This window comes from Panthera tigris, chromosome B2 (genome assembly GCF_018350195.1).
Source record: "Panthera tigris isolate Pti1 chromosome B2, P.tigris_Pti1_mat1.1, whole genome shotgun sequence".
In the NCBI taxonomy this organism is placed as follows: Eukaryota; Metazoa; Chordata; class Mammalia; order Carnivora; family Felidae; genus Panthera; species Panthera tigris.
Window position 1 is genome coordinate 138,316,605 of NC_056664.1, and position 23,190 is coordinate 138,339,794.

The 23,190-nt window shown below is 37.4% G+C and overlaps 1 protein-coding gene across 1 annotated transcript in view; it reads left to right on the plus strand.

The window, feature by feature from the left end:
* SCAF8 (SR-related CTD associated factor 8) overlaps positions 1-23,190 on the plus strand; it is a 159,099-nt gene that overhangs the window by 68,605 nt on the left and 67,304 nt on the right. The window contains 9 exon segments of the mRNA XM_042987377.1: positions 895-1,088; positions 4,418-4,518; positions 7,041-7,154; positions 8,784-8,940; positions 11,280-11,413; positions 12,991-13,135; positions 15,755-15,823; positions 19,139-19,357; positions 20,356-21,823. Of these exon segments, the coding sequence (XP_042843311.1) occupies positions 895-1,088; positions 4,418-4,518; positions 7,041-7,154; positions 8,784-8,940; positions 11,280-11,413; positions 12,991-13,135; positions 15,755-15,823; positions 19,139-19,357; positions 20,356-21,809 (2,587 nt within the window). The 3' untranslated portion in view covers positions 21,810-21,823.

Below are 23,190 nucleotides of genomic sequence, written 5' to 3' on the forward strand. Positions count from 1 at the left end.
TTGAAGATTCCTTAACCTGTTAATTCTCATGTACATGTACATTGTTTTTACTACATATTGTCTTAAAACTTAAAGTCATTAGTTTCCAATATAATATACCCTATTTTTTGCACATTAATACCCCTGGGAATCTGAACAGTATATGCTGGAAGAGGGGCAGTATCTTTGACAACTTTTTCAGTCATTTCTTACATGTTTCAAGAAGTTATTTGTATTTACCTCTTATAAACGAGAACCTGTCAGTTCACCCTTCTCTAGACCCATCTCAGTCATTGAATAATCTTGCTAAAGCAATGACAGTGTTAGAGCTGAAATCTTAGCAGACACTTTGTCTTAATAATATCTCCTTATTCAACATTTTGAAGCAGTGCAGTGGCTATGGTTGATAGGAAAAAAAACAGTGTTTCAGTATCACCTTATATTCTAAAGTCAAGCACCTTGAAATTTGAGAAGTTAAAAACTTAAAAGCAGAATTCTTGAATAGCTAATGGTCTGTTGGAAACATTCTCTCTTCTCTTATTTTAAAAGTGCAACATCTTACTCACCTAAGGAATCTTTTTATTTCTTCAGATTTTTATCCCTATTCTTAACTTTTGTTTGAAAAATGAGTTGGAAGAGACTAAGGAAAGTAAGGCCCTTAGTGGAGTCTCATTCTTTTCTTCCCGGTCTCAGTAAGAATCATTGCAAACAAACATCTATTACTAGTGTGGGCCTGAGCAGTACATAGATTTGAGAAAATGCCTGTTTACTTCACTATACTTAAACATTTTTTAAGAGGTAGCTAAATATAAGATATCCTTGTGTGTGTGTGTATTTTGTTCTAACCTAGAAGTGAGAAATTTGATAGAAGAATAATACTGTCATTAGAAGTAAAATAAGATTTTTTTTTGGTAGATCGCCAAGGAAACGCAGGTCTCGGTCGCGATCTGGTTCTCGAAAGCGTAAACACAGAAAGCGATCACGCTCACGCTCAAGAGAAAGAAAGAGGAAATCATCACGTTCATACTCAAGTGAAAGGAGAGCAAGAGAAAGGGAGAAAGAACGACAGAAGAAGGGATTACCTCCAATTAGATCTAAAACATTAAGTGGTAAGTGACATGCTTTTACAAAGCTTTGGTTTCAACAAATATTAAGAAAATAATCAACTGGTAAAGTTAACTGTATTTTTAGACTTCTTAAGAAACCAGAAAGTTGTTTGGTAAATGAATAATTTTATCCTTGGTTTTTGTAACATGAGAGAGTAGGAAAGAAAAGGAAGAGCAGGTTCTACTGAAACATATCACTGAGAATTCTTTTTTTTTTTTTTTTAACGCAAGTTAGAAAATTTAGAACTTTAATGATATATAAAGTGGATTCGGCCTACTGTCTATTACTTGGACACTGTGATTTCTATTCATAGTGTTGTAACCAAGTATGACCACCAGGTCTGGGGAGTAATTATTGAAAGAATCATGTAAATTTTAATGGTAATTATAAACTTACTGGATCAGCTCTGAGGGAGAGATTCCCATTGTACAAACTTTCCCTCCTTTATGTATTAATCTGTAATGTATAATTATAACAAATTTGGTGATTGTGAGAGTTTGAGGGAGAGTTCACTTGGTGGGCATGTGAGTAGTAATTAGTGCCAGATTCTTCCTGAAGATTCCTAGTGAGTTATGATTTCTAAGGTGAACAAACAGACTGCAGAGGGGCAAAGTACATGAAATGGAATAAATTATCATTCTCTTAACATCAGAGAATCAGCTGAACACTGATCTGGTTGTCTGATTTCTCGAGGTTTCCAAATAAATTCTTTGCCATGAGGTAAATAATTGGTATAACTTATCCTGGAGCATCCTGGAAATCTAGGCTTATAATTAAAGGCAGCATCCATCTTATTAAGTTCTGGCAGTTTGAGCAAGCTGATCTTGCCAGAATCTTACGTGATTACAAAAAGTGAGGTATTAATTTAATCATGTCGATATTCCTAATTCTAAAAGTTTCTGTTTGTCACTTCAGGGTGAGAAACCAAATTCAAACATTTTAGTGCTGTCTGATAAAGAAATACCATCAAAGGTGTGACCACAAAATCTCTGTTGTGCCTCCTCCTGTGATTACTGTTAGGACATTCAGAATCACCAGTTTTAGGATAGGGCTTTTACATTCAGTCTCTTTCATTTAGTTCCTCACTTTACCTGTCATATTACAGCTGCTACCATTTACATAGTTAGTGACCATGGAGTTTATTTTCTGTTATGGTGGGGGGTTTTTTTGTTTGTTTTTTTATGGGTAAAACACAGTAAGAAGATTCAGAAAGTACATAAGAAAATACAGTGAAAAGTAAGGGCACCTGGGTGGCTCAGTCGGTTAAGGGTCCGACTCCAGCTCAGGTCATGATCTCACAGTTTGACAGTTTGAGCCCCGCGTCGGGTTGACAGCTCAGAGCCTGGAGCCTGCTTCGGATTCTGTGTCTCCCTCTCTCTGCCCCTCCCCTGCTCTCTCTCTTTCTCTGTCTCTCAAAAATAAACATTAAAAAAAAAAAAAAAGGAAAGAAAATACAGTGAAAAATATGTCCCTCATTTTTTTACCTGAAAACTCTCTTTACCCTGAAGCAATCTCAATTTCATGTGGCCCAGCACATTTTAAACACTTAAGATAGTATTTCCCTACCATTGATTCTTAGAACACAAGCGTATTTGTGACTAGTTCAGTGGATATGAAACATCAACAAGCAGTAATGTTCTAGGAATCTATGTCCTCTCCTCCTGGGATGAGGGAGATTGATTATTGCTTTTTGGATTTAAAAAAAAAAAAAGTTGTGGGAAAAATTTGTAGACAGACTACCTTGAAACAGAGGAAACATGGAAAATATGTCAGGGAGATTAAGTTAAAGCAGCTGTGATGTGGTAGACAGAATAATGAAGAGGTGGGAACTCTTCAGTGAAAGAGGTCCAGAAATTTCCTAAGGGTTTGTGGTAGGCTGAATAATGGTCCTCCAAAGATACTCACATCCAGATCCAGATCCACGTGGTAAAAGGGACTTTGCAGATCTGATTAATCAGGATCTTGGGGTAAGAAGATTAACTCGGGTTATCCAGAAGGACCCTTCTGTGTAATCCAGGGGTCCTTTTAGGAAGGAAATAAGAGAGTCAGAAAAGGTGATGTGAAGAGGGAAGGAGAAAGATGAAGATAGGTAAATGCTCAACTGTTGGCTTTGACGATGGAAGTTGGAGTCATTGAGCCAAGGAATGCAGACAGCTTGTAGAAGCTAGCAAATTCTTCCCTAGAGTCTTCAGAAAGAATGCAGGCTTGTTGACACATTTTAGACTGCCAGAACTGTAAGAGAATGCATTTTTGTGTTTTAAGCTACTAAGCTTGTGATATTTTGTTACAGAAATAGAATAAAACTAACATATTGCTCCTGGAGACTTTTGTTGAATATTATGTGTGTATAGGGTGAGAGTATGTAAGGGAAAAAATGCTACCAGGGAGTCTGTTAGCTGAACGATTCCTAAAGCTGACACTGGTGTGGAGAACATTTGAGTTCGAATAAACTGTAATAAAGAGACCTGGTTGAAAACCTTCGTTCAGTAGAGATCTTGCAATGGTCATCTCTTAGGGTGGCACTGAAATTAGCTATAGAGTAAAACCTGCTATAGGCCTGCCCTGTAATAGATTAAAAAAGCATCAAAAAGCTGGAAACTTCATGTTTAAAAATGACATTGGTTTAACCTAAATTTATTGAAACTCCACAAACACATCAGCTGTTGTTAACGTTTTACAAGTAAGTGTCTTCAGGAAAAGAAAATGTTCATGGACGCGTGAACCGTACAGCTTAAAGTAGGTAAGATGTCCCATGTGTAGCTTTGTTTCTTAAAGGGAAGTGGTTTCCCATAAAGTATCTTCTAAGTTTTTCATGATAACAGGTTCTAATTCAGCCTTTTCCCTTTTATATCTCCATGCAAATTGTTTCCTTAAGAATAAGGCGCCATCTTCAAATTCAACTGTTGATTAGAAAGAAACATCCACTTAATCATTCCAGCAGAGAAAGATTAAAGGTACACAGCTAGGATTGCAGTGAAGTGTTTTTGTGACTTTGTTGCACATTAGAATTACCTACAGAATTTTAAAACTCCCAATACCCATCTGTCATACCCCATAGCCCTTCATCTTTTAGAGTGAGACCCAGGTATCCACAGGTGATTAAAGTGTACAGCCAAGCTTGAGAACAGGTAACACACAAGAGGTTGATTCATAATAGATGTGAATGGATACCTGGGATTTTAGTGCATTTTAAGTGTAGCAGATAAAAATGTCACTTAAGTTTTAAATATCCATCTTAAATTATTGTTCTTAGTGCTTTTTCCTCAGCTGCTTGCAAGAAGTAACTGTGTCTGTGTGATTTAGAACTTTTGTCTCTTTTATGTCTTGACAGTATGTAGTACTACTTTATGGGTTGGTCAGGTGGATAAGAAGGCAACCCAGCAAGATTTAACCAATCTGTTTGAAGAGTTTGGACAAATTGAATCCATTAATGTAAGTATTACTTCTTATACAGTAGTTTATATAGAGGATTTTCACGCATACAAAGACTCACTTTGGTTCGTAATTAGCCAGATAGTGTCCTTTTTAATATTGCACATCTTTACAAAGATTATTTGACTTTAATCATTTCGTGTTTATTTCTGCTGCTTTGTTTACCTCAATTAATTTTGCCTACGTAGTGGAATTCTAACAAAATATTCTTAGGGGTTTTATAGCAGTATAGCACTTGGTTCCTAAAGTCATCAGATGTTTGGGTTAGCAGGAACCCTATGTGTGACCTAGTTTAATTCCTTTTCTTTTTTTATGTAATGAAAATGAGGAAACTGAGTCCCAGAATTGTAATCACCTGCACATGAGCACATAGCTAGTATTGGAGACACAGTTGGACTTGGGGACCCAATCTTTTGCCAGTCCACTCCCCTTTCCCCCTCTCCCTCTGAGGCAAGAAAATCTGTGTGGCCACTGCATCTCCAGTAACTTGACCATAACTCACTCCTCAACTCGATTCTTGCAGTGCTTTGGCCCCACCCTGTCTCCCTTCTTTGAGTATTTGCTTCTTCCTGGAGGTCTGTTGTGTTTCCCTGGGGCTAAAACTAAGTAGTGGAATGTTTTATATTTATTTGCTTGTTTAAGGAGCTTTCTGATTCATTAGCCCTCTGATTTTATTCACTGTTCTACTTTTATGTCTGTTTGGACCTTTTATCATTATTTACCAGGAAATTGGCTGATTTTCCTTTCTAGTCTTAGATCCCAACATTTTTTAAATGGCCGAATTTGACTTTTCCACATTAATAACAGCACTCTTCATATGAATTGACCATTTCATATACTACTTTCGACTATATATGATCTGTTTGGAATCTCACAAGAAGCTGGTTAAGTAATTCCCATGTTGTTATTTTACCAGTGAGGAATCTAAGTGATTCGCCTGAGTTGCACAGACAATAAATAGATGATTGATTGATGTTTCAACTTCGGAGTTTCATATTCCTCTTTCTACACCATGAGAATGTTATAGGCGTTTCTTAATCTTTTGTCTTTTTAAATTTCACCTGTCAAAACATGACTGTTATAGCCCTTCCTTGATCATATAGCCTCTGATTTTGTTTCTGATTTTCTCTTAGCTGAGATATCAGAAATGTATTGACATTTGAAAAAATAGGGATGTGCAGGATCAGTGTCTTTAGGTTCTTATCATGGTGTCCCAGCTTAAACAGGTGATTCTAATGCAGAGTCAGGAATCATTGCTCTGAATAGATCGTGAATCCAAGTAGCATTTGGATTGTCATAATACTTGCGACATTTGTAGTCTTTCTTGTTCCACAGTCATTTGGGCATTAGTTTGCCTTGTCTCTTCCCCTCTTCTTTATTGCCTTTTTTTTTTTTTAAACATTTTTATTTATTTTTGAAGAGAGAGAGAGAGAGAGAGAGCGCTCGCGTGTGAGCGGGGGAGGGTCAGAAAGAAATGGAGACACAGAATCCAAAGCAGGCTCCAGGCTCTGAGCTGTCAACACAGAGCCCAACATGGGACTCAAACCCACGAACTGAGAAATTATGACCTGAGCAAAACTTGGATGCTTAACCTGCTGAGCCACCCAAGGCGCCCCTGTATTACCTTTAAAGAGCATACTGCTTATAAACAGTAGGCGCCAAGTTATTTTGTGAACTGGAATATATTGAATGGCTAGTGATAAAATCCAGGATTTGAAAATTTGGTGAAAAATTTATAAACCTTTCACTTGGTTTTGAGAGAGTTTGAGAACTGAGTAGAAAGTCTGTTAGATTTATCACTTAGTGAAGTTGAAGAAAATTTTTCAGTGCATTGATAAAAGTGTTGGATCTATATTGTAAAAGATGAAGAAGTATATAAGGGGTTAGATAGACTTCTCTTTTGAGAAGTTTGGGATTGAAGTTTGGAAAGTAGCTTGAAGTGAACTCTGAGTGAAAGTGTAAACACTTAAGGCTATTTTCTTATTCTGGTAAAGCCTTTATCCAGAAGCAGTTGGACAAAATGAAGTTTTATACAATTGAAAACTTTAGTTTTATCATTTTTTGTAGATTATAGATTTTATATTAAGGACAAGATACTTCCCTAAACAAAAATCTTTCTCACATTACTAGGTATAACACGTGGAAAAATTGAAGTACTATAAATAAATTCTGTGCTTTCAAATATGTTGGCCCTACAATATTACTTTCTTTTTACCTGGTGGTGTATCCATATCTTTTTACATTTTTAAAAATTTCTTTATTGTGCATTAGAAAAACTTTAATTGACATGTGATAATCAAGATTTTGCTTATGTTATGGCTTAGAGTGCAACCCAAATAAGTTTTGAACTTTTTTTAAACTAAATAATTGGTTGTACATGGATTGTACCAGTAAACAGCCAAAGGAAGAGAAGGGAAAACCATTCAGTATTAGTAATGATTTGTTTCATTAAAACCATAAAATAATGCCAGAATGAATTGCCTTACTTACACCTTATCTAAAGAAAAAATTTTTCTTAATAGATGATTCCTCCCAGGGGCTGTGCATATGTCTGCATGGTTCACCGACAAGATGCTTTCCGGGCTCTTCAGAAACTTAGTTCTGGATCATATAAAATTGGGTCCAAGGTCATTAAGGTAAGATTGGAGAGGAGAGACCCATGCTCTTGTTTTATTGGATTATTAGAATGTATATTAGAATTACATATTTGATCCATCTTCATTTTTTAATGTTACGGGAAAACCTCTAGGAAACTTTATTATTTCAGTGTTGTTGGGTTATCGAATTGGATATAGGTAAAACAGTGACTAAAACTTTTAGTCCAGTGATTCTTTGAAATCACACTTGCAGTTCTCTTAGTCACCCAGGGCACCATTTTAGGAACAGAACTTTTTCATTTTTTATTTTTTATTTTATTTTTTTTTAACGTTTATTTATTTTTGAGACAGAGACAGAGTATGAACGGGGGAGGGTCAGAGAGAGGGAGACACAGAATGTGAAACAGGCTCCAGGCTCTGAGCTGTCAGCACAGAGCCCAACGCGGGGCTCGAACTCAGGGACTGCGAGATCATGACCCGAGCCGAAGTCAGCCGCCCAACTGACTGAGCCACCCAGGCGCCCCAGAACTTTTTCATTTTTATAAGCCTGCCTGCCTGCCTTCCTCCCTCCCTCCCTCCCTCCCTCCCTCCAAGATTTTAAATACTCTCCACATCTAAAGTAATCTCCACACCCAACATGGGACTCAAGCCTACAACCCTAACATCAAGAGTTACACACTCCACCGACTGAGCCAGCCAGGCGCCCCAACAAGTTTATCTTTCATTCACTTCTTCCTCCCAGTGCTTCCTAATCATACTTCTTAATTACATTATTATTTTCTCCTTTTTCACATCTTGTGTTATACATCAAAGGCCACTGTGAAGGACTTACATGTTTTGTTTCCCTCTGCCTTTAAACTGTTTACTGTGTATTTTTCTGTGACTAACATTTTATTTCTGCTACTTGGAGATAATTTATTCCATCAGGTTCTGCAACTGAGTTAAAAACTTTAAGATATCTACTTTCAGGGTTATTATGCCCATGCTTTGTCATTTCATGGCAGTGAGTTTCTTTATGTAAACTAAATTGTCTCCTTTCCTGGACTACCAAGATTTTATTTAAATTATTCTAACTATTCTAATTATTGCTAATGTAGGTTGACATTTTTATGGTGAAAAGTAGATTTGATTGTTTCTGGAAATGTGATTTTTATTTTTTTTATTTATTTTTTTTTATTAAAAAAAATTTTTTTTTAACGTTTATTTATTTTTGAGACAGAGAGAGACAGAGCATGAACAGGGGAGGGGCAGAGAGAGAGGGAGACACAGAATCCGAAACAGGCTCCAGGCTCCGAGCTGTCAGCACAGAGCCCGATGCGGGGCTCGAACTCATGGACTGTGAGATCATGACCTGAGCCGAATTCGGACGCTTAACCGACCAAGCCACCCAGGCGCCCCTGGAAATGTGATTTTTTAAAGTGTTAGTAAGAAGTGGAATAAATCCCACGTTAGAAATACCACTGCTTTCTAGTGTAGGCTTTATTTTAAAAACAAACAAAAAACAGGACATACATGGAAAAACTTTGGCTACTATTATTTTTCTAGCATCCAGTGAGGCTTTGCTCTCCAACTAGTTTTATTCACATAGTTTACATACAATTTTGAACATTTTACCTTGTTTTTACAGTATACCTGAGCTTTCTTTTTTTCTCTCTTCATTCCTGATAGATTGCTTGGGCTTTAAACAAAGGTGTAAAAACAGAATATAAACAATTTTGGGATGTGGATCTTGGAGTTACATACATACCATGGGAAAAAGTTAAAGTGGATGACTTGGAAGGTTTTGCAGAAGGAGGCATGATTGACCAGGAAACTGTAAATACTGGTAAGAACATTAAGGGTAGTTTTATTGTTTAACAAAAAGTGTGCTTAAAAGGTTGTAATTGATTAGAGTTTGGATCATAAGGGAACTGTGTGTATTTCCTGAATACTGCCCTCCCCAGAAGGAAAAGAAAATGGGAAACACTGCCTTTTCCAATGTATATGCTTAATAGGTCTTATTTCATAAGTGTCTGAGTATTGTGTTTTAGAAATCTATAAATGTAGTATTTTTCTTGTATGTCTTTTAAATTTGCTCTTTTAGAAACTAAATATTTCAATTCCTTGCATTTAAATAAGAACTGGGGACTTAAGATGTTTCTTTGAAAAACTTCCTAGATTATTTTGATTAGTATCCATGTTGAGAATGACAGAAATAGAATGTTTAAAGAGCTGTAGTTCTGATGTATGTAATTCTAGGATGCTTATAACTAAATGATCATCTCGCCTATTTTTTTTCAATTTGTGTTTTTATTTTTAAATTTTTTTTTTCAACGTTTTTTATTTATTTTTGGGACAGAGAGAGACAGAGCATGAACGGGGGAGGGTCAGAGAGAGAGGGAGACACAGAATCGGAAACAGGCTCCAGGCTCCGAGCCATCAGCCCAGAGCCTGACGTGGGGCTCGAACTCACAGACCGCGAGATCGTGACCTGGCTGAAGTCAGACGCTTAACCGACTGCGCCACCCAGGCGCCCCTGTTTTTATTTTTAAAAATACCAGTTATAAATCCACAAAATGATTAGCATCTGTAACCAGTAAGAAATCTTAAAATGGATACTTGAGAAAGTAATTAAAATGTGGTATATGTAGCTTTTATTTCTTCACGTCTTAGCTCTTTTACCAAAATAAGCTAATTTTCAGGGTATTTTCATTTTCAGGCCAATGCACATATTTTCTAAACGCTTTTTCAGTGTTTTCTTCTTGTCAGTCTTTTTTTTTTTTTTTTTTTCTTGATGGATATTCCTCCAAAACATTCATTCATTCAGTAAATATTTTAGTTTCTATTGTGTGCCAACCGTGATTTTAGGAACTGAGATTATAGTAGTGAGACAGACAAAAATCCTTCCTCTGATTGCATGCACATTGTAGTACAGGGGATGACAGCCTGTAGGCCATAGGTCAAATCCTGCTGGCTGGCTATTCTGTAAAATTTTATTGAAATACAGCTGCGCTCACTTACATTTACTTCCTTTATATGACTTTTTTTTCAACAGCAGCTGAGTAGTTGCAACAGAGAACGTATGGCCCACAAAGTCTAAAATACTATAGGGAAAGTTTGCCAACCCATGTTCTAGTGAAAAGAAACATACAATAAAATAGGTAAACTATATAGTATTTCCATGTTGATAAGTTCTAAGAAGAAAAAGCAGGGAACAGGGAGGGAGATATAGACAGTGTTGGTGTGGAGCAATGCAGTTTTACATAGTTGAGGAAGATCTGATGGAGAGAGTGCTGTCTGAAGGAGTAAGATGTGGAGCTCTCTGGAGAGAATGCATTCTATAAAGAGGGAACAGTAAGTGCAGAGTCTCTTCAAAAATTGTAAGACACCAGCATGGTTTGAGCAAAGTTAGTGACAGATGAGTAGGAGGTGAAGTCGGACAGGTGCACAGAGAGACGCAGTCATATAAAGTCTTATTAGTCATCATAATGACTTTGATCTTTACTCTGAAGGAGATGGAGAACCATTGGAGGAATGATGAGAGCTGCTTTGCTTTATTTTTGCGCAACTATATTTTTAGAAAGATTTTCCTTAATTTTTTTTTAACATTTATTTATTTTCGAAAGACAGAGCATGAGCAGGGGAGGGGTAGAGAGAGAGAGGGAGAGACAGAATCCAAAGCAGGCTCCGGGCTCTGAGCTGTCGGCACAGAGCCCGACGCGGGGCTCAAACCCACGAACCGTGAGATCATGACCTGTGCCGAAGTCAGATGCTTAACCAGCTGAGCCACCCAGGCACCCCTGAGAGATTTTTCTTTATTGGGTTAATAATACCTTCCTTGTTGGTCTCCCCTTGTATCTTGTGACACAATATAGAATAAGATTGGTTCCTCTTATATCAGATAGTCTTTGAGGTCTGTGTCTATTATGTCCTTTCTAAGTGGTCTCTCTAGACTAAATATTTTAGTGTCTTTCGTTTGTGTCTTGTGTCATGCTGCTTTGGATTCCTTGGTGTTCTCATCAGATTTATCTGGGCAAAACCTAGGTTGGCCCTTATAGTTGTGGACACATCTTAAAGATGTGTCAAGGTACATGGAGGACTTAGAGATGAAGTAAATGTATACACAGAAATAAAATGAAAATTTTGCACCTACACAGAGGAATCAATTTCAAATATTTTGTTTAGAGTGGGAAACTGTGAAAAGCTCAGAACCTGTTAAAGAGACGGTCCAGACAACTCAGAGCCCAACTCCAGTTGAAAAGGAGACAGTGGTCACAACCCAGGCAGAGGTTTTTCCTCCACCTGTTGCTATGTTACAGGTTAGTGCTGGATGTTTCTGTTATTATTAATGTGTTGTCTTACATGTCTGTTTTTACTCATGTATTTACTTTATAAAACTTGGAAGAAATTGTCCAAAATAAAAAGCAGTTTAGTCCCAACAGTTTTTGGAAAAGAAATTTTTTTTAGAAATGGTGGCCTGTATATTTAAATGTTCATTAATGGCATGCTGTTGCCTGCTTCTATGACATTCACTGTTCTAGGCACCCAGGATAAGGATACATCAGTGAGGAAAAGCACACAAGTCCCTGCCTTTATGCAGCTTTGGTTTTCAGTAGGAGAGACAGAAAATGCAAGATGAGTGGGTTTGTGAGATATTATAGAAGGAAAAGGGAGACAGTATAAGGATTGTCAGGAGTACCTGGACAGGTACTTATCATTTTAAGTGGTCAGAGTAGATTTAATTGAGAATGTGGCAACAGTTGCTGAGGGAATTAACCATGTGGGTACCTGAGGAAGAGCATTCCAAGCAAAAGGAACAGCCAGTGAAAGGCTCTAGGCCAGGAGTGTGCTTGGTGCTTTCCAAGAATCGTAAGTGGGCTAGAGTGAAGTGAATGAGAGGCAGCTTAGCAGGAGTGCGATCTCTGATAGGACTTTGGTTTTCGCTCTGAGATGGGGCGCTGTTGCAGAATTTTGAAGAAAGGAGTGACTTCATCTGGCTTTAAAGGTTTTAAAAGATCTGGTTTTAAAGGATTGTACTGGCTATTATTTTGAGAATAGACTAGTGGGCATTAGTAAAAGCAGGGAGACCAGTGAAGAGACCGTTGGAGCAATTGAGATGAGAGCGGATGGTGACTCGTGGACTGTTGGTAGTGCAGGGAATCAGAAGTGCTCAGATAATCGGGGTATAGTGATGGTGTGTTGAGTGGGACTTCATGGCATGATTAGATTGGAGTTGTGAGAAAGAGAAGAGGCAAGGTTTTGGTTTGCACAATTGGAAAGATGAAGTTATCATTATCTGAGAAGGGGCAGGACGATGAGTTCAGTTTTGTGCCTGTGAAGTTTGGAGTCTTTCAGACAACGAAGTTGAGATGTTGAATAGACCACTGAGAAATGTGAAATTAGGAAAGGGGTACACCCATGGTACAAGTAAATACTTGCGAATTATTGTACCTAGGATGAGTATAAAATATTTATGATAGGGGTAGAAAATTAACTTAAGAGAAATTCAAGCCATTTTGAAACTGTTACTGACAGGTTTCCTAATGGTTAGGTTGCTTACCGTATGTAGGTATGATAAACTTAGTGGGGGATGGCAGCTGAAAACTGATCACGATATTCGCTCTTCAGGTCGGTGCCCATTTCTGTACATCACTTGAATGTAAAATAGATTTCAGCCTCTATGTATACTATCTGTTGACAATACTGCCTTGCTGTTACTTTAAGTTAGGGTCACTTACAAGTGTGCAAAAAGGAAAATAACAAGACGACTTAATACAGTGGTTTTTGTTACCTCCTTAGAAAGAAATAGAAATAAGTTACTTCTAGTTGTTCCAAGATGTATTCATTGCAGATGGATAAAATAATTTATGGGCTTTTTATTTTCTATTCACAAAAGATTCCAGTGGCGCCAGCTGTGCCTACAGTTAGTTTAGTTCCACCAGCATTTCCGGTCTCCATGCCGGTTCCTCCTCCTGGATTCAGTCCAATCCCTCCACCTCCTTTTCTGCGAGCGAGTTTTAACCCTTCACAACCACCTCCTGGTAAGGACTTTTCATCTTATGTGTACTCTCCTTAGAATATCATTTAAATTGTTATTTTTCCAGGTTAAAATGCTATACAGAGCATCAGTTCTCAAGCCTTAGCATACGTAGGGGTCCCTCAGAGAGCATGTTAAAGTAGAGTCCTGGGCCTGGCCTCCTTTTGCTTCCCCAAGTCTGAGGTGGGACAAGACACTTGCCTTTCTAACAAGTTCCAGGTGATGCACGTGGTTGGAGGACCACACTTTAAGAAGGCACAGATGAGAAAAAAATGGAATCCTTTAAAAGCATTGAAGTACTCTTAAAATAATTTAAAGTTTATGTTGAATTTATTGTATCAGAATTGTCTATAGTTACCACTCATACATCAGGAAGTATGTATTAATGTACATAGATTGTTATTCCTAAAAATCATTAGGTTTTCATTTTGACATTAGAAATGATAATGTATCTTAAAATGCTAATTGAATTTGTAATACTTTTTTTGACCTAATCTTTGATAAAAGTTTGTTGAATCAACATTTCTAGTTTAGAAACTATAGATTACTTGACACTCGTCAGTTAAATATAAATAATAGCTTGTATAGCTTAGAGATAGAGTTTTTAGTATTAGCCCATGGGAGGTTAGAAGAATGAGAGGAAAGCACAAAGGATCAAATGATATATATTATTTTTCAAAAAGCTGTTTTTATCTTTCTTTGAACTTCATGGATTTGCATATTGTAAGAAAAGAAGTACTTTGATTTCTATAATTTAAGTTCTTAGCCATTGTACAGAATTCCTAACACTGTCAACAAGGCCAAAAATAAATTCATTGTCTGAGAATGGTTGTAATTTATTTGCTATGTAACATAAAATTTTCACATTATAATTAAATACATAATTTGAAATTAGTGCAGGTTTTATAAGTATTTTATCTTTTTATATTTTAAAGATTGGAAGATTACTCTTGTCAGTTATTTTCTGTATTTGAAATCTGAATTAAAACTTTTTTTCAGGGGCAGCTGGGTGGCTCATTTGGTTAAGCATCCAACTTCGGCTCAGGTCATGATCTTACAGTTTGTGGGTTCGAGCCCTCGCACTGGGCTCTGTCCTGACAGCTCAGAGCCTGGAGCCTGCTTCAGATTCTGTGTCTCCCTCTCTCTCTGTCCCTCCCCCTCTTGTGCTCTGTCTCTGTCAAAAATAAACATTAAAAAATTTGTTTTAAAAAAAAAAAAATTTTTTTTTCAGAAGATAATTTTCAATGATTAACTCATATCATCACATAGACTTTGTAGTATCATTGTCTAGCATTTATTTGTTGATAGTCACAGTATTTTTAGCCACTTTTTTTTTTAATGTTTATTGAATTTGAGAGAGCATGCTCAAGAGCAGGGGAGGGGCACAGAGAGAGAGAGATTGGGAATCTCAAGCGGGCTCTGCGCTGTCAGCGCAGGGCCTGATATGGAGCTTAATCTCCTGAGCCATGAATCAGATCACCTGAACTGAAAACAAGAGTCAGACACTAGCTAACTGAGCCACCCAGGCACCCCTTTAGCCACTGTTTTTTTAATTGAATTTAATGGTAGCTCTGTATTTTTTAAAAAATCTTTTGGAATGTTTATTTATTTTTGAGAGAGAGAGAGACAGAGTGCAAGCAGGGGAGGGGCAGAGAGAGAAGACAATAGGCCCCAGGCTCTGAGCTGTCATGTCAGTACACAGTCCGACATGGGGCTCAAACTCACAAATGGCGAGATCATGACCTGAGCCGAAGCCGGATGCTTAACCAACTGAGCCACCCAGGTGCCGCTGGCAGTTCTATATTTTAACAATGCAAGGAAACAGATTTATTGTTTGATCATTTGACATTTAAATTTAGTAAAAGTCAATACTTCAGTTGAAGATTTATTTCAATGCTCAAAGCATAATATAGTAACATCCAAGGTTATTGGAATAATTTGATCTAGCAGATAAACAACATATATAGCAAAGAAATACAGCAGCACATTTTACAAATAACATTATTGCATATAGTATTATCAGCAGCTTGAAATACAATATTTAGGGGCGCCTGGGTGGCTCAGTCGGTTAAGCGGCCGACTTCGGCTCAGGTCATGATCTCGCGGTCCGTGAGTTCGAGCCCCGCATCCGGCTCTGTGCTGACAGCTCAGAGCCTGGAGCCTGTTTCAGATTCTGTGTCTCCCTCTCTCTGACCCTCCCCCATTCATGCTCTGTCTCTCTCTGTCTCAAAAATAAATAAACGTTAAAAAAAAATTAAAAAAAAAAAAAAAGGAAATACAGTATTTAATTTCCCATGTAGTTATTCTAAAATACAAAACAGGTTGTCTGGCTTATGTTAATTTTGATTTTACAGCATCATAGAGAGTGCCATAGGACTTCCACAACTGAGCAAATAAATAGGAAGTGATAGTGATAAGAATTTCTGTTCCTAGCTTATTAAGAATCAAATGTAAGACAGTGTTTATAAAAGTGATTTTTTAAATGGAAAATATATTCACAAATAAAAGGTCATAGTAGTGGAAAGCTGTTTTAAGAATGTAGAATTTCATGTATAGCTGTTGAAATCTTTGAGTTAAAAGAAGTTAAGTCTTCTTTTATTCCTGGTCTTTTTTTCCCTTGTAGGTTTCATGCCACCTCCAGTTCCACCACCTGTTGTACCGCCACCTGCTATTCCGCCAGTAGTACCAACATGTGAGTTTCCTACTTTGAGACTTTTCTTTATTCATGGTAGTGTTAACCTGTTGGTTCTCATTCTTGTGAATTATAAATTTTTTTATGAAAGTTTTAATTTTTTATTTATTTTAATAAAGCATAGTTTTTGAAAAGTTCATTTATTTACTTCCAGAGAGAGAGAAAGAGTGTGCACAAGCAGATGGGGGGCAAAGAGAAAGGGAGAAAGAGAATCCCAAACAGGCTCCACACTGTCAGCACAGAGCCCCATGTGGGCTGAGATTATCAGCTGAGCTGAAACCAAGAGTTGGACATTTAGCCAACCAACTGAGTCACCCAGGCCACCCCTATTATGAAAGGTTTTAGAAAAATACTTTTTTTTTGCTAAATGATTTCCAAAAACTAACATTATTATATGATAGTCATTCCATATTCAGATTTGCTCTGTTGTCTCAAAATGTCATTTATAACTGGTTTGTTTTAGTTGAAATTCAGAGAAGAGGCCCCAGATCACATTTGTGTGATTTTGTTTTGTGTATTAAATATCTCAGTCTAGAGGAGTCCTGCTTAGACCTTCCTTTCTTTTTTAATCTTGATTTGCTGAAGAAACACTTCACTTCTCTATGTAAGATCCCAAACAGTGGATTTGATTTTTCCTTCTTTGTGGTATTGAATTTGTTCCTGCATCTTCTGGATTTTTCTGTACATAGGAAGTTTTTTAGCACCAAAGGTTTGCCAAGGATCTGCTCCAACATTTTTCGCAACAATTTACCTGGTGGAGTGTTATATAGACTTGATATTATATCACATCAGGAGTCGTGCAATTTCTTTTTTTGTTTTTGTTTTTTTGCCATTCAGTTTCTTCTTATCCCACTTCTAATGATTTTAAGATGGATCAGAGCATTCAGAAAATGGAACCTGGTCATTAAAATCCCTTCCAATATTCATCTGATCTTTTCATCCACTGATTATTACTGCTTTTTAATCTACTTTCCATTGTTTGCAAAGTGGTAATCTTTTGAATTTTGTAAGTTTTCTACATTTCTTACCTAGAATTTTTTACTAAAGAAATCTTTCTCTTACCAGCTGGTAGTAGTAACTTATCTTGAGGTACAGTTGTATGGGAGAACTGTGGTAGATGCTAAATTCTTGCTCCTAAGTGCCATTTTTCAGCACAAGTTTAGTTCTGTGGGCATTTCCAGTAATATCCAGTGACTGAAGTGGGGAGAAGAGGCTTTCACTTACTTCTTCTCTTTCTCTACCTTTCCCTTTCACTTCTTTCTCCTCCAGTTTCTGTAATGTTTGTGGATTAATAGACTTTTACTTTAGAGCAGTTGCACTCATTTTTCATTTTGAAGTTCAATTTGTTTTATCTTTAGTGAGTAAGAGACCTTTCATGTTGCCTCTTTATCCTTTTGAGACGACTACATGAGTTTTGGAGAACTTCTTAGCTTTCTGGCCCATTACTGGTTCAAAGGATTTTATTGTAAAGAGAGTTTATAGGATAGAGAACTTACCTGTAACCCACTTCCCTTATATTTATAACTTCTTTTCTCTCCTTTAGTGTTCAAACAGGATTAGGATCCTTCTTTTTTATTTATTGTTGGTTAATTAGGAAGCATCGTTTATTTTTTCAAAAAATTAGACAAGTATTTAAAAGCCGTTTTTGAATTCAGCATTCAGAGACTCATCCTAGAGCTTACCTCCCCCAGTCATTTCCTTAGCTTATTCATTTTAGAAAATCTGGGATCAGTTTAATGGAGAAGGAGAAATATAGCCATGTACCAGGTACTGTCCTCATTGTTCACACTGTACTGTTTAATTCTCATAATTCCTACACATGATTGCAGGTGATTTTGTTGCTATTTTATAGCTCTCTTACGTGCTAGCAGTTTGTCCAGATAAGCTAGAGTCAAAATGTGAGGATAAAACAGTTCTTAAAATTCCCAAATAAATGATGTAATGGTGTTGTGACATAAATTGGACTAAAAATTCTGATGGCTTAGTTGTGATTTTATATTCCTCTAGTTCTGGTTTTTTTAAAGATATAAATGACATATACACTTAACAGAGTTTTCTACTCATTCTTTAAAATGGAATGTTGGGGCTCCTGGGTGGCTCATTCAGTTCAGCGTCCGACTTCGGCTCAGGTCATGATCTCGCGGTTCGTGAGTTCAAGCCCCACGTCAGGCTCTGTGCTGATGGCTCAGAGCCTGGAGCCTGTTTCAGATTCTGTGTCTCCCTCTCTCTCTGACCCTCCCCCATTCATGCTCTGTCTCTCTCAGTCTCAAAAATAAATAAACGTTAAAAAAAAATTTTTTTTAAATAAAATGGAATGTTCATAGGGGCTCTGTGGTGGCTAAGTCGGTTGAGTGTCCAACTTCAGCTCAGGTCATGATCTCATGGTTCATGGGTTCGAGCCCCCGCCCCCGCCCCCGCCGTTGGGCTCTGTGCTAATAGCCCAGAGTCTGAAGCCTGCTTCTGATTCTGTGTCTCCTTCTGTCTGTTTCTCTCTCTCTCTCTCTCTCTCTCTCTCTCTCTCTCTCTCTCTCTCTCCCTCCCCCTCCCTCCCTCCCTCCCTCCCCCACTTGCCCTTAGTGTGTGTCTCTCTCTCTCTCTCTCTCTCTCTCTCTCTCTCTCTAAAAATAAAAATAAACATTAAAAAATTTTTTTGGAAAAAAATTTTTAAAACATGGAATGTTCATACCTTTTTATTTGTAGTCCACATTACCGCTTATGTGATGGGTTTCTAACCTCATTTGATAAAAGTAGAGAATGTAAGGGCGTTAGTACATTATAATTTCAGGGGGTTTGAGCAGATTCGTATTGTTGTGTGTATTTGTCATTCTGCATGAATTATTTCTGTATATTCAGAATTCATGTACTGACATTCTTGGAAATTATGATTTTTTTTTTTGTATTCTTAAGTACTGGTCCATATTTTACTAAACACTTTAAAATATTTCCAAAAATTGTTTTCCCTGATTAAAAAAAAGTAAAACTTTCTAAATGTAACTTAGCCTCTTCATGATGACTGATTTGTCATTTTGAGCATCAATTATTATATAAGTGTTAGGTAATAAAGAGATGCCACAAAATGAAACAGACAAGCTGTGAGAAGTTAGTTTTCATTATAAATAAAATAGAGGGACCAGAAGAGAATTCAGTATGTCACAGTAACTGAGTAGTCTTACCAAACTGGGGAGAGGGGAGAGAGGAGAGGAAGTCATTGAAAACTTTGGCAAGGGCAGTGTTGGTCATAGTTAATATTTTAACTTAACACATGATTTGCTTGCCTAATTAAATCTGAAATATATTTTCTCGATCTTTAAACAGCCTTAGTGCAGCCGCCATTATCCATGACTCCAGAAACCGTGAAAGATGTTGGATTTGGTAGTCTTGTTTTACCGGGTGGTTCTGTTGCCAGCAATCTTGCTACTTCTGCTCTGCCAGCTGGAAATGTTTTTAATCCTCCAACTAAACAAGCAGAGCCTGAAGAAAAAGTACCTCATCTTATAGACCACCAGATTCCTTCTGCTGAAAACACCAGATCAGGTAAAACAAACAGATTCCCCAGAAATACAAAATTAAATCATAAACACTACTCCTCTACATTGGTGTTTAATTCTGAGATGCCTTGCACATTTGTACCCAGTTCAGTGCACCAGTATTGAAGTGTTGCAATGTTTCAAAAGAGATCACTATCTCCTAAAATTTCTGTCAGAAAAAGTTGGCATTCTGTTCAGGTTAGTGTAGATTTTGGCACCTTTAAGACCTTTCCCTTCCCTTTTTTTTTTGGCCTATTGGGACTGCATCAATGCGTTGTTATCAAAATACAGTTTCACAGAATATGTATCCTTAGAGAAAGATTAGAACAAGCAAAGCTTAGGTATAAATAACTTACTTCTTCCGGTATTTTTCAGCCAGGTCTAAAAGAGAAGTATGATATTTCAAAGTAGCCAGTCCTCTTTTATGGCAGCACTGTTAGTATATTAAAATTTGTTTGTGCTTTAGAAAGACTTTTGTTAAAGGTGGAGAATTACTACAATACCTGACATTTTTATTAAACTTTAAATGTTTTGGGGCGCCTGGGTGGCTCAGTCGGTTGAGCGTCTGACTTCCGCTCAGGTCAAGATCTCACTGCTGGTGAGTTCGAGCCCCACGTCGGTCTCTGTGCTGACAGCTCAGAGCCTGGAGCCTGCTTCAGGTTCTGTGTCTCCCTTTCTCTTTCTGCCCCTCTCCCGCTCATGCTCTCTCTCTCTGTCTCTCAAAAATAAACAAACATTAAAAAAAAACAAAACCCACCTTTAAATGTTTTATGTAAAGATCTTAGGTAACACCCCACTTATGTCTTAATATATAAATTTCACTATGCATAGTAGTAATTTTAGCTTTAAGTTTTGTTTAGTATCTAGTGCATCTTGATTGTTGGGGGATATAAGCAGCTAACTCTAGGCTAACTACTGGGAAATTAAAGCATTAGTAACTATAAATATAGTTTCCTTTTACATGAATGATTTTTATGTGTGTTATTTTTCCTTTTTCTGTTTTAGTGATTCCAAATGATATTTCAAGTGGCTCTGCAATTTTAGGAGGACAGCCACCAAATGTGACAAGTAATTCTGGAATTTTGGGAGTCCAAAGACCAAATGTGTCGAGTAATTCTGAAATTATTGGAGTCCGGCCATCTAATGTTTCCAGTAGTGCTGGGATTATTGGACCCCAGCCACCAAATATTCTAAATAACTCTGGAATTTTGGGACTACAGCCACCAACTGTGTCAAGTAGTTCTGGACTTTTGGGAGTGCTACCCCCAAATATTCCTAATAATTCGGGACTAATAGGAGTACAGCCACCAAATGTTCCGAACACTGCTGGACTTTTGGGAACACAGCCACCAGCCGGGCCTCAAAACTTACCCCCTTTAAATCTCCCTGGTCAAAGGATGCCTGCGATGCCAATGTTAGACATTCGTCCGGGACTAATACCACAGACACCTGGACCAAGATTCCCTTTAATACAGCCTGGAATCCCACCCCAGCGGGGAATCCCTCCCCCGTCGGTACTTGATTCACCTCTTCATCCACCACCCCGTGGTCCGTTTCCTCCAGGAGATATTTTTAGTCAGCCAGAAAGACCTTTTCTGGTTCCTGGAAGACAAAGTGTAGACAATGTTACTAATCCAGAGAAAAGGATACCACTCGGGAATGATAACATTCAACAGGAAGGAGATAGAGATTACCGGTTTCCTCCCATGGAAGCCAGGGAAAGCATTAGTAGACCTCCCCCGGTGGATGTTAGGGATGTGGTTGGACGGCCTATAGATCCAAGAGAAGGTCCTGGAAGGCCTCCGTTAGATGGTAGGGATCATTTTGGAAGACCTCCTGTCGATATTAGAGAGAATCTTGTGAGGCCAGGCATAGATCATCTTGGTCGAAGAGACCACTTTGGCTTTAATCCAGAGAAGCCCTGGGGGCACAGAGATTTTGATGAGAGAGAACATCGGGTTCTGCCTGTCTATGGTGGTCCAAAAGGCTTACATGAAGAAAGAGGTCGATTTCGGTCTGGAAATTATCGATTTGATCCTAGAAGTGGTCCTTGGAACAGAGGATTTGGACAAGAAGTTCACAGAGATTTTGATGACCGCAGAAGACCCTGGGAGAGGCAAAGGGATAGGGATGACAGAGATTTTGATTTCTGCAGAGAAATTAATGGAAACCGTCTTGGACGAGATAGAATTCAAAACACCTGGGTCCCCCCTCCTCATGCTCGGGTTTTTGATTTTTTTGAAGGGGCCACTTCTCAACGAAAAGGTGATAACGTGCCTCAGGTTAATGGTGAAAATACTGAGAGACATGCCCAACCACCGCCTTTACCAGTACAGAATGATCCTGAACTTTATGAAAAACTGACATCTTCAAGTGAAATAAACAAGGAGAAGAGTGACACAGTTGCTGATATAGAAAGTGAACCAGTGGTAGAAAGCACAGAAACTGAGGGGACATAATCATCACTCAGTAGGTAAAAGATACCTTTTGTAAAGTTGTCATCTCTCTGTAATAGATTAATGGCTGACTGGACCATAGTTGTTCACTTTTGTCTGCCAGAATTAAGTTAATCTGATGTTCATGTTCACCTTTCTCTTAAAATAATTGTACAACTGACTTGTATAGACATTGTTCTTAATATGAACATGGTAGGTAAACATTTTTTTATTTTTCTGATAAAATATAAATGTTGCCCCCAGATTCTTTTAACTTCAAGGAAATGAATAACAGCTTGTCAGAGACTTCCTATGGAAGAAAGAATTTTTTTAGATACTACCATTAGGTTGGATATGGTAATAGATATATTTCAAAATAGCAAGTGGTGGTATATCTTATCCATATCTTTAGGCTGCTGCAGAATTTTAAAGTAATAGACAAAGCTGTGATATTTTATGCAAAGACTGGCTCTAGATATTTGAGGAGCACAATACAGAGATTTTAAAAAGTGATTTTGTAAAATCTACACTATGGTCTCTGTTTCTCCAAAGTAAGTGTTTGTGATTTGTTCCTCATACTGCAGTGAGTAAAAAAGAAAAAAAAAAAAAAAAAAGAAAACAACATAAATATTAAAGTACGTTTCAATGTTGGGTGAATTTTGTTTTTAGATGCCAATAAAACTTATTTGTTTGATAACAGTGTTCTAGGAATTGTATTTTTTTAATCTACAAATTCTTAAAACGTTGGATCATTAGCAGCATGTGCTTAGTTGTTGCAGAAGTTTTTTTATTACTCTTGATAACAATGAAGAACTGTGTGGTGGAAAAACATGTACTTTGATATAAAAATCATGCAGTCTCATTAGTATGTATGTAATATCTGTATATATTTATTGTGTAAATCCTATGTAGATTTTTCTGTTTCTCTGTATGTCTGTCTTCATGTACATACAGAGAAAAATAGTTGATAGTTTAGATTATAAAATATTCTTTAAAATCGGATAGAAAATTAGAGAAATTTGGCTAATTGACAATGCTCATAGTCAAAACTCTTAGCCTTTATGAAGGTAAAATAAGAAATATTGTAAAGAAATGCGTTGACAGTTTGGCAATTCTTTTTTAACATAGTTAGGCATGAAGCCAGAGTTAGCATGGAGCCAGAATTCACATAAATGCTTGCATTGCTTTGTTTCACATTATATTTGCTATTCTGCATAGATAGTGCTAGTACTAAAGTACTTATTGGTCACTTGCCTGAGGTGAATTTCTTAATTGCACAGAATATATAGAGGTGTTGATGGATTTAAAAACATTATATTTCAGGAACAAAGTGTCCATCATGTGTTCTGTAGGCTGTGGGTAACACTGTTCAGATTAGCCTCCAAGGTAAACTGAGTAGCAGAAA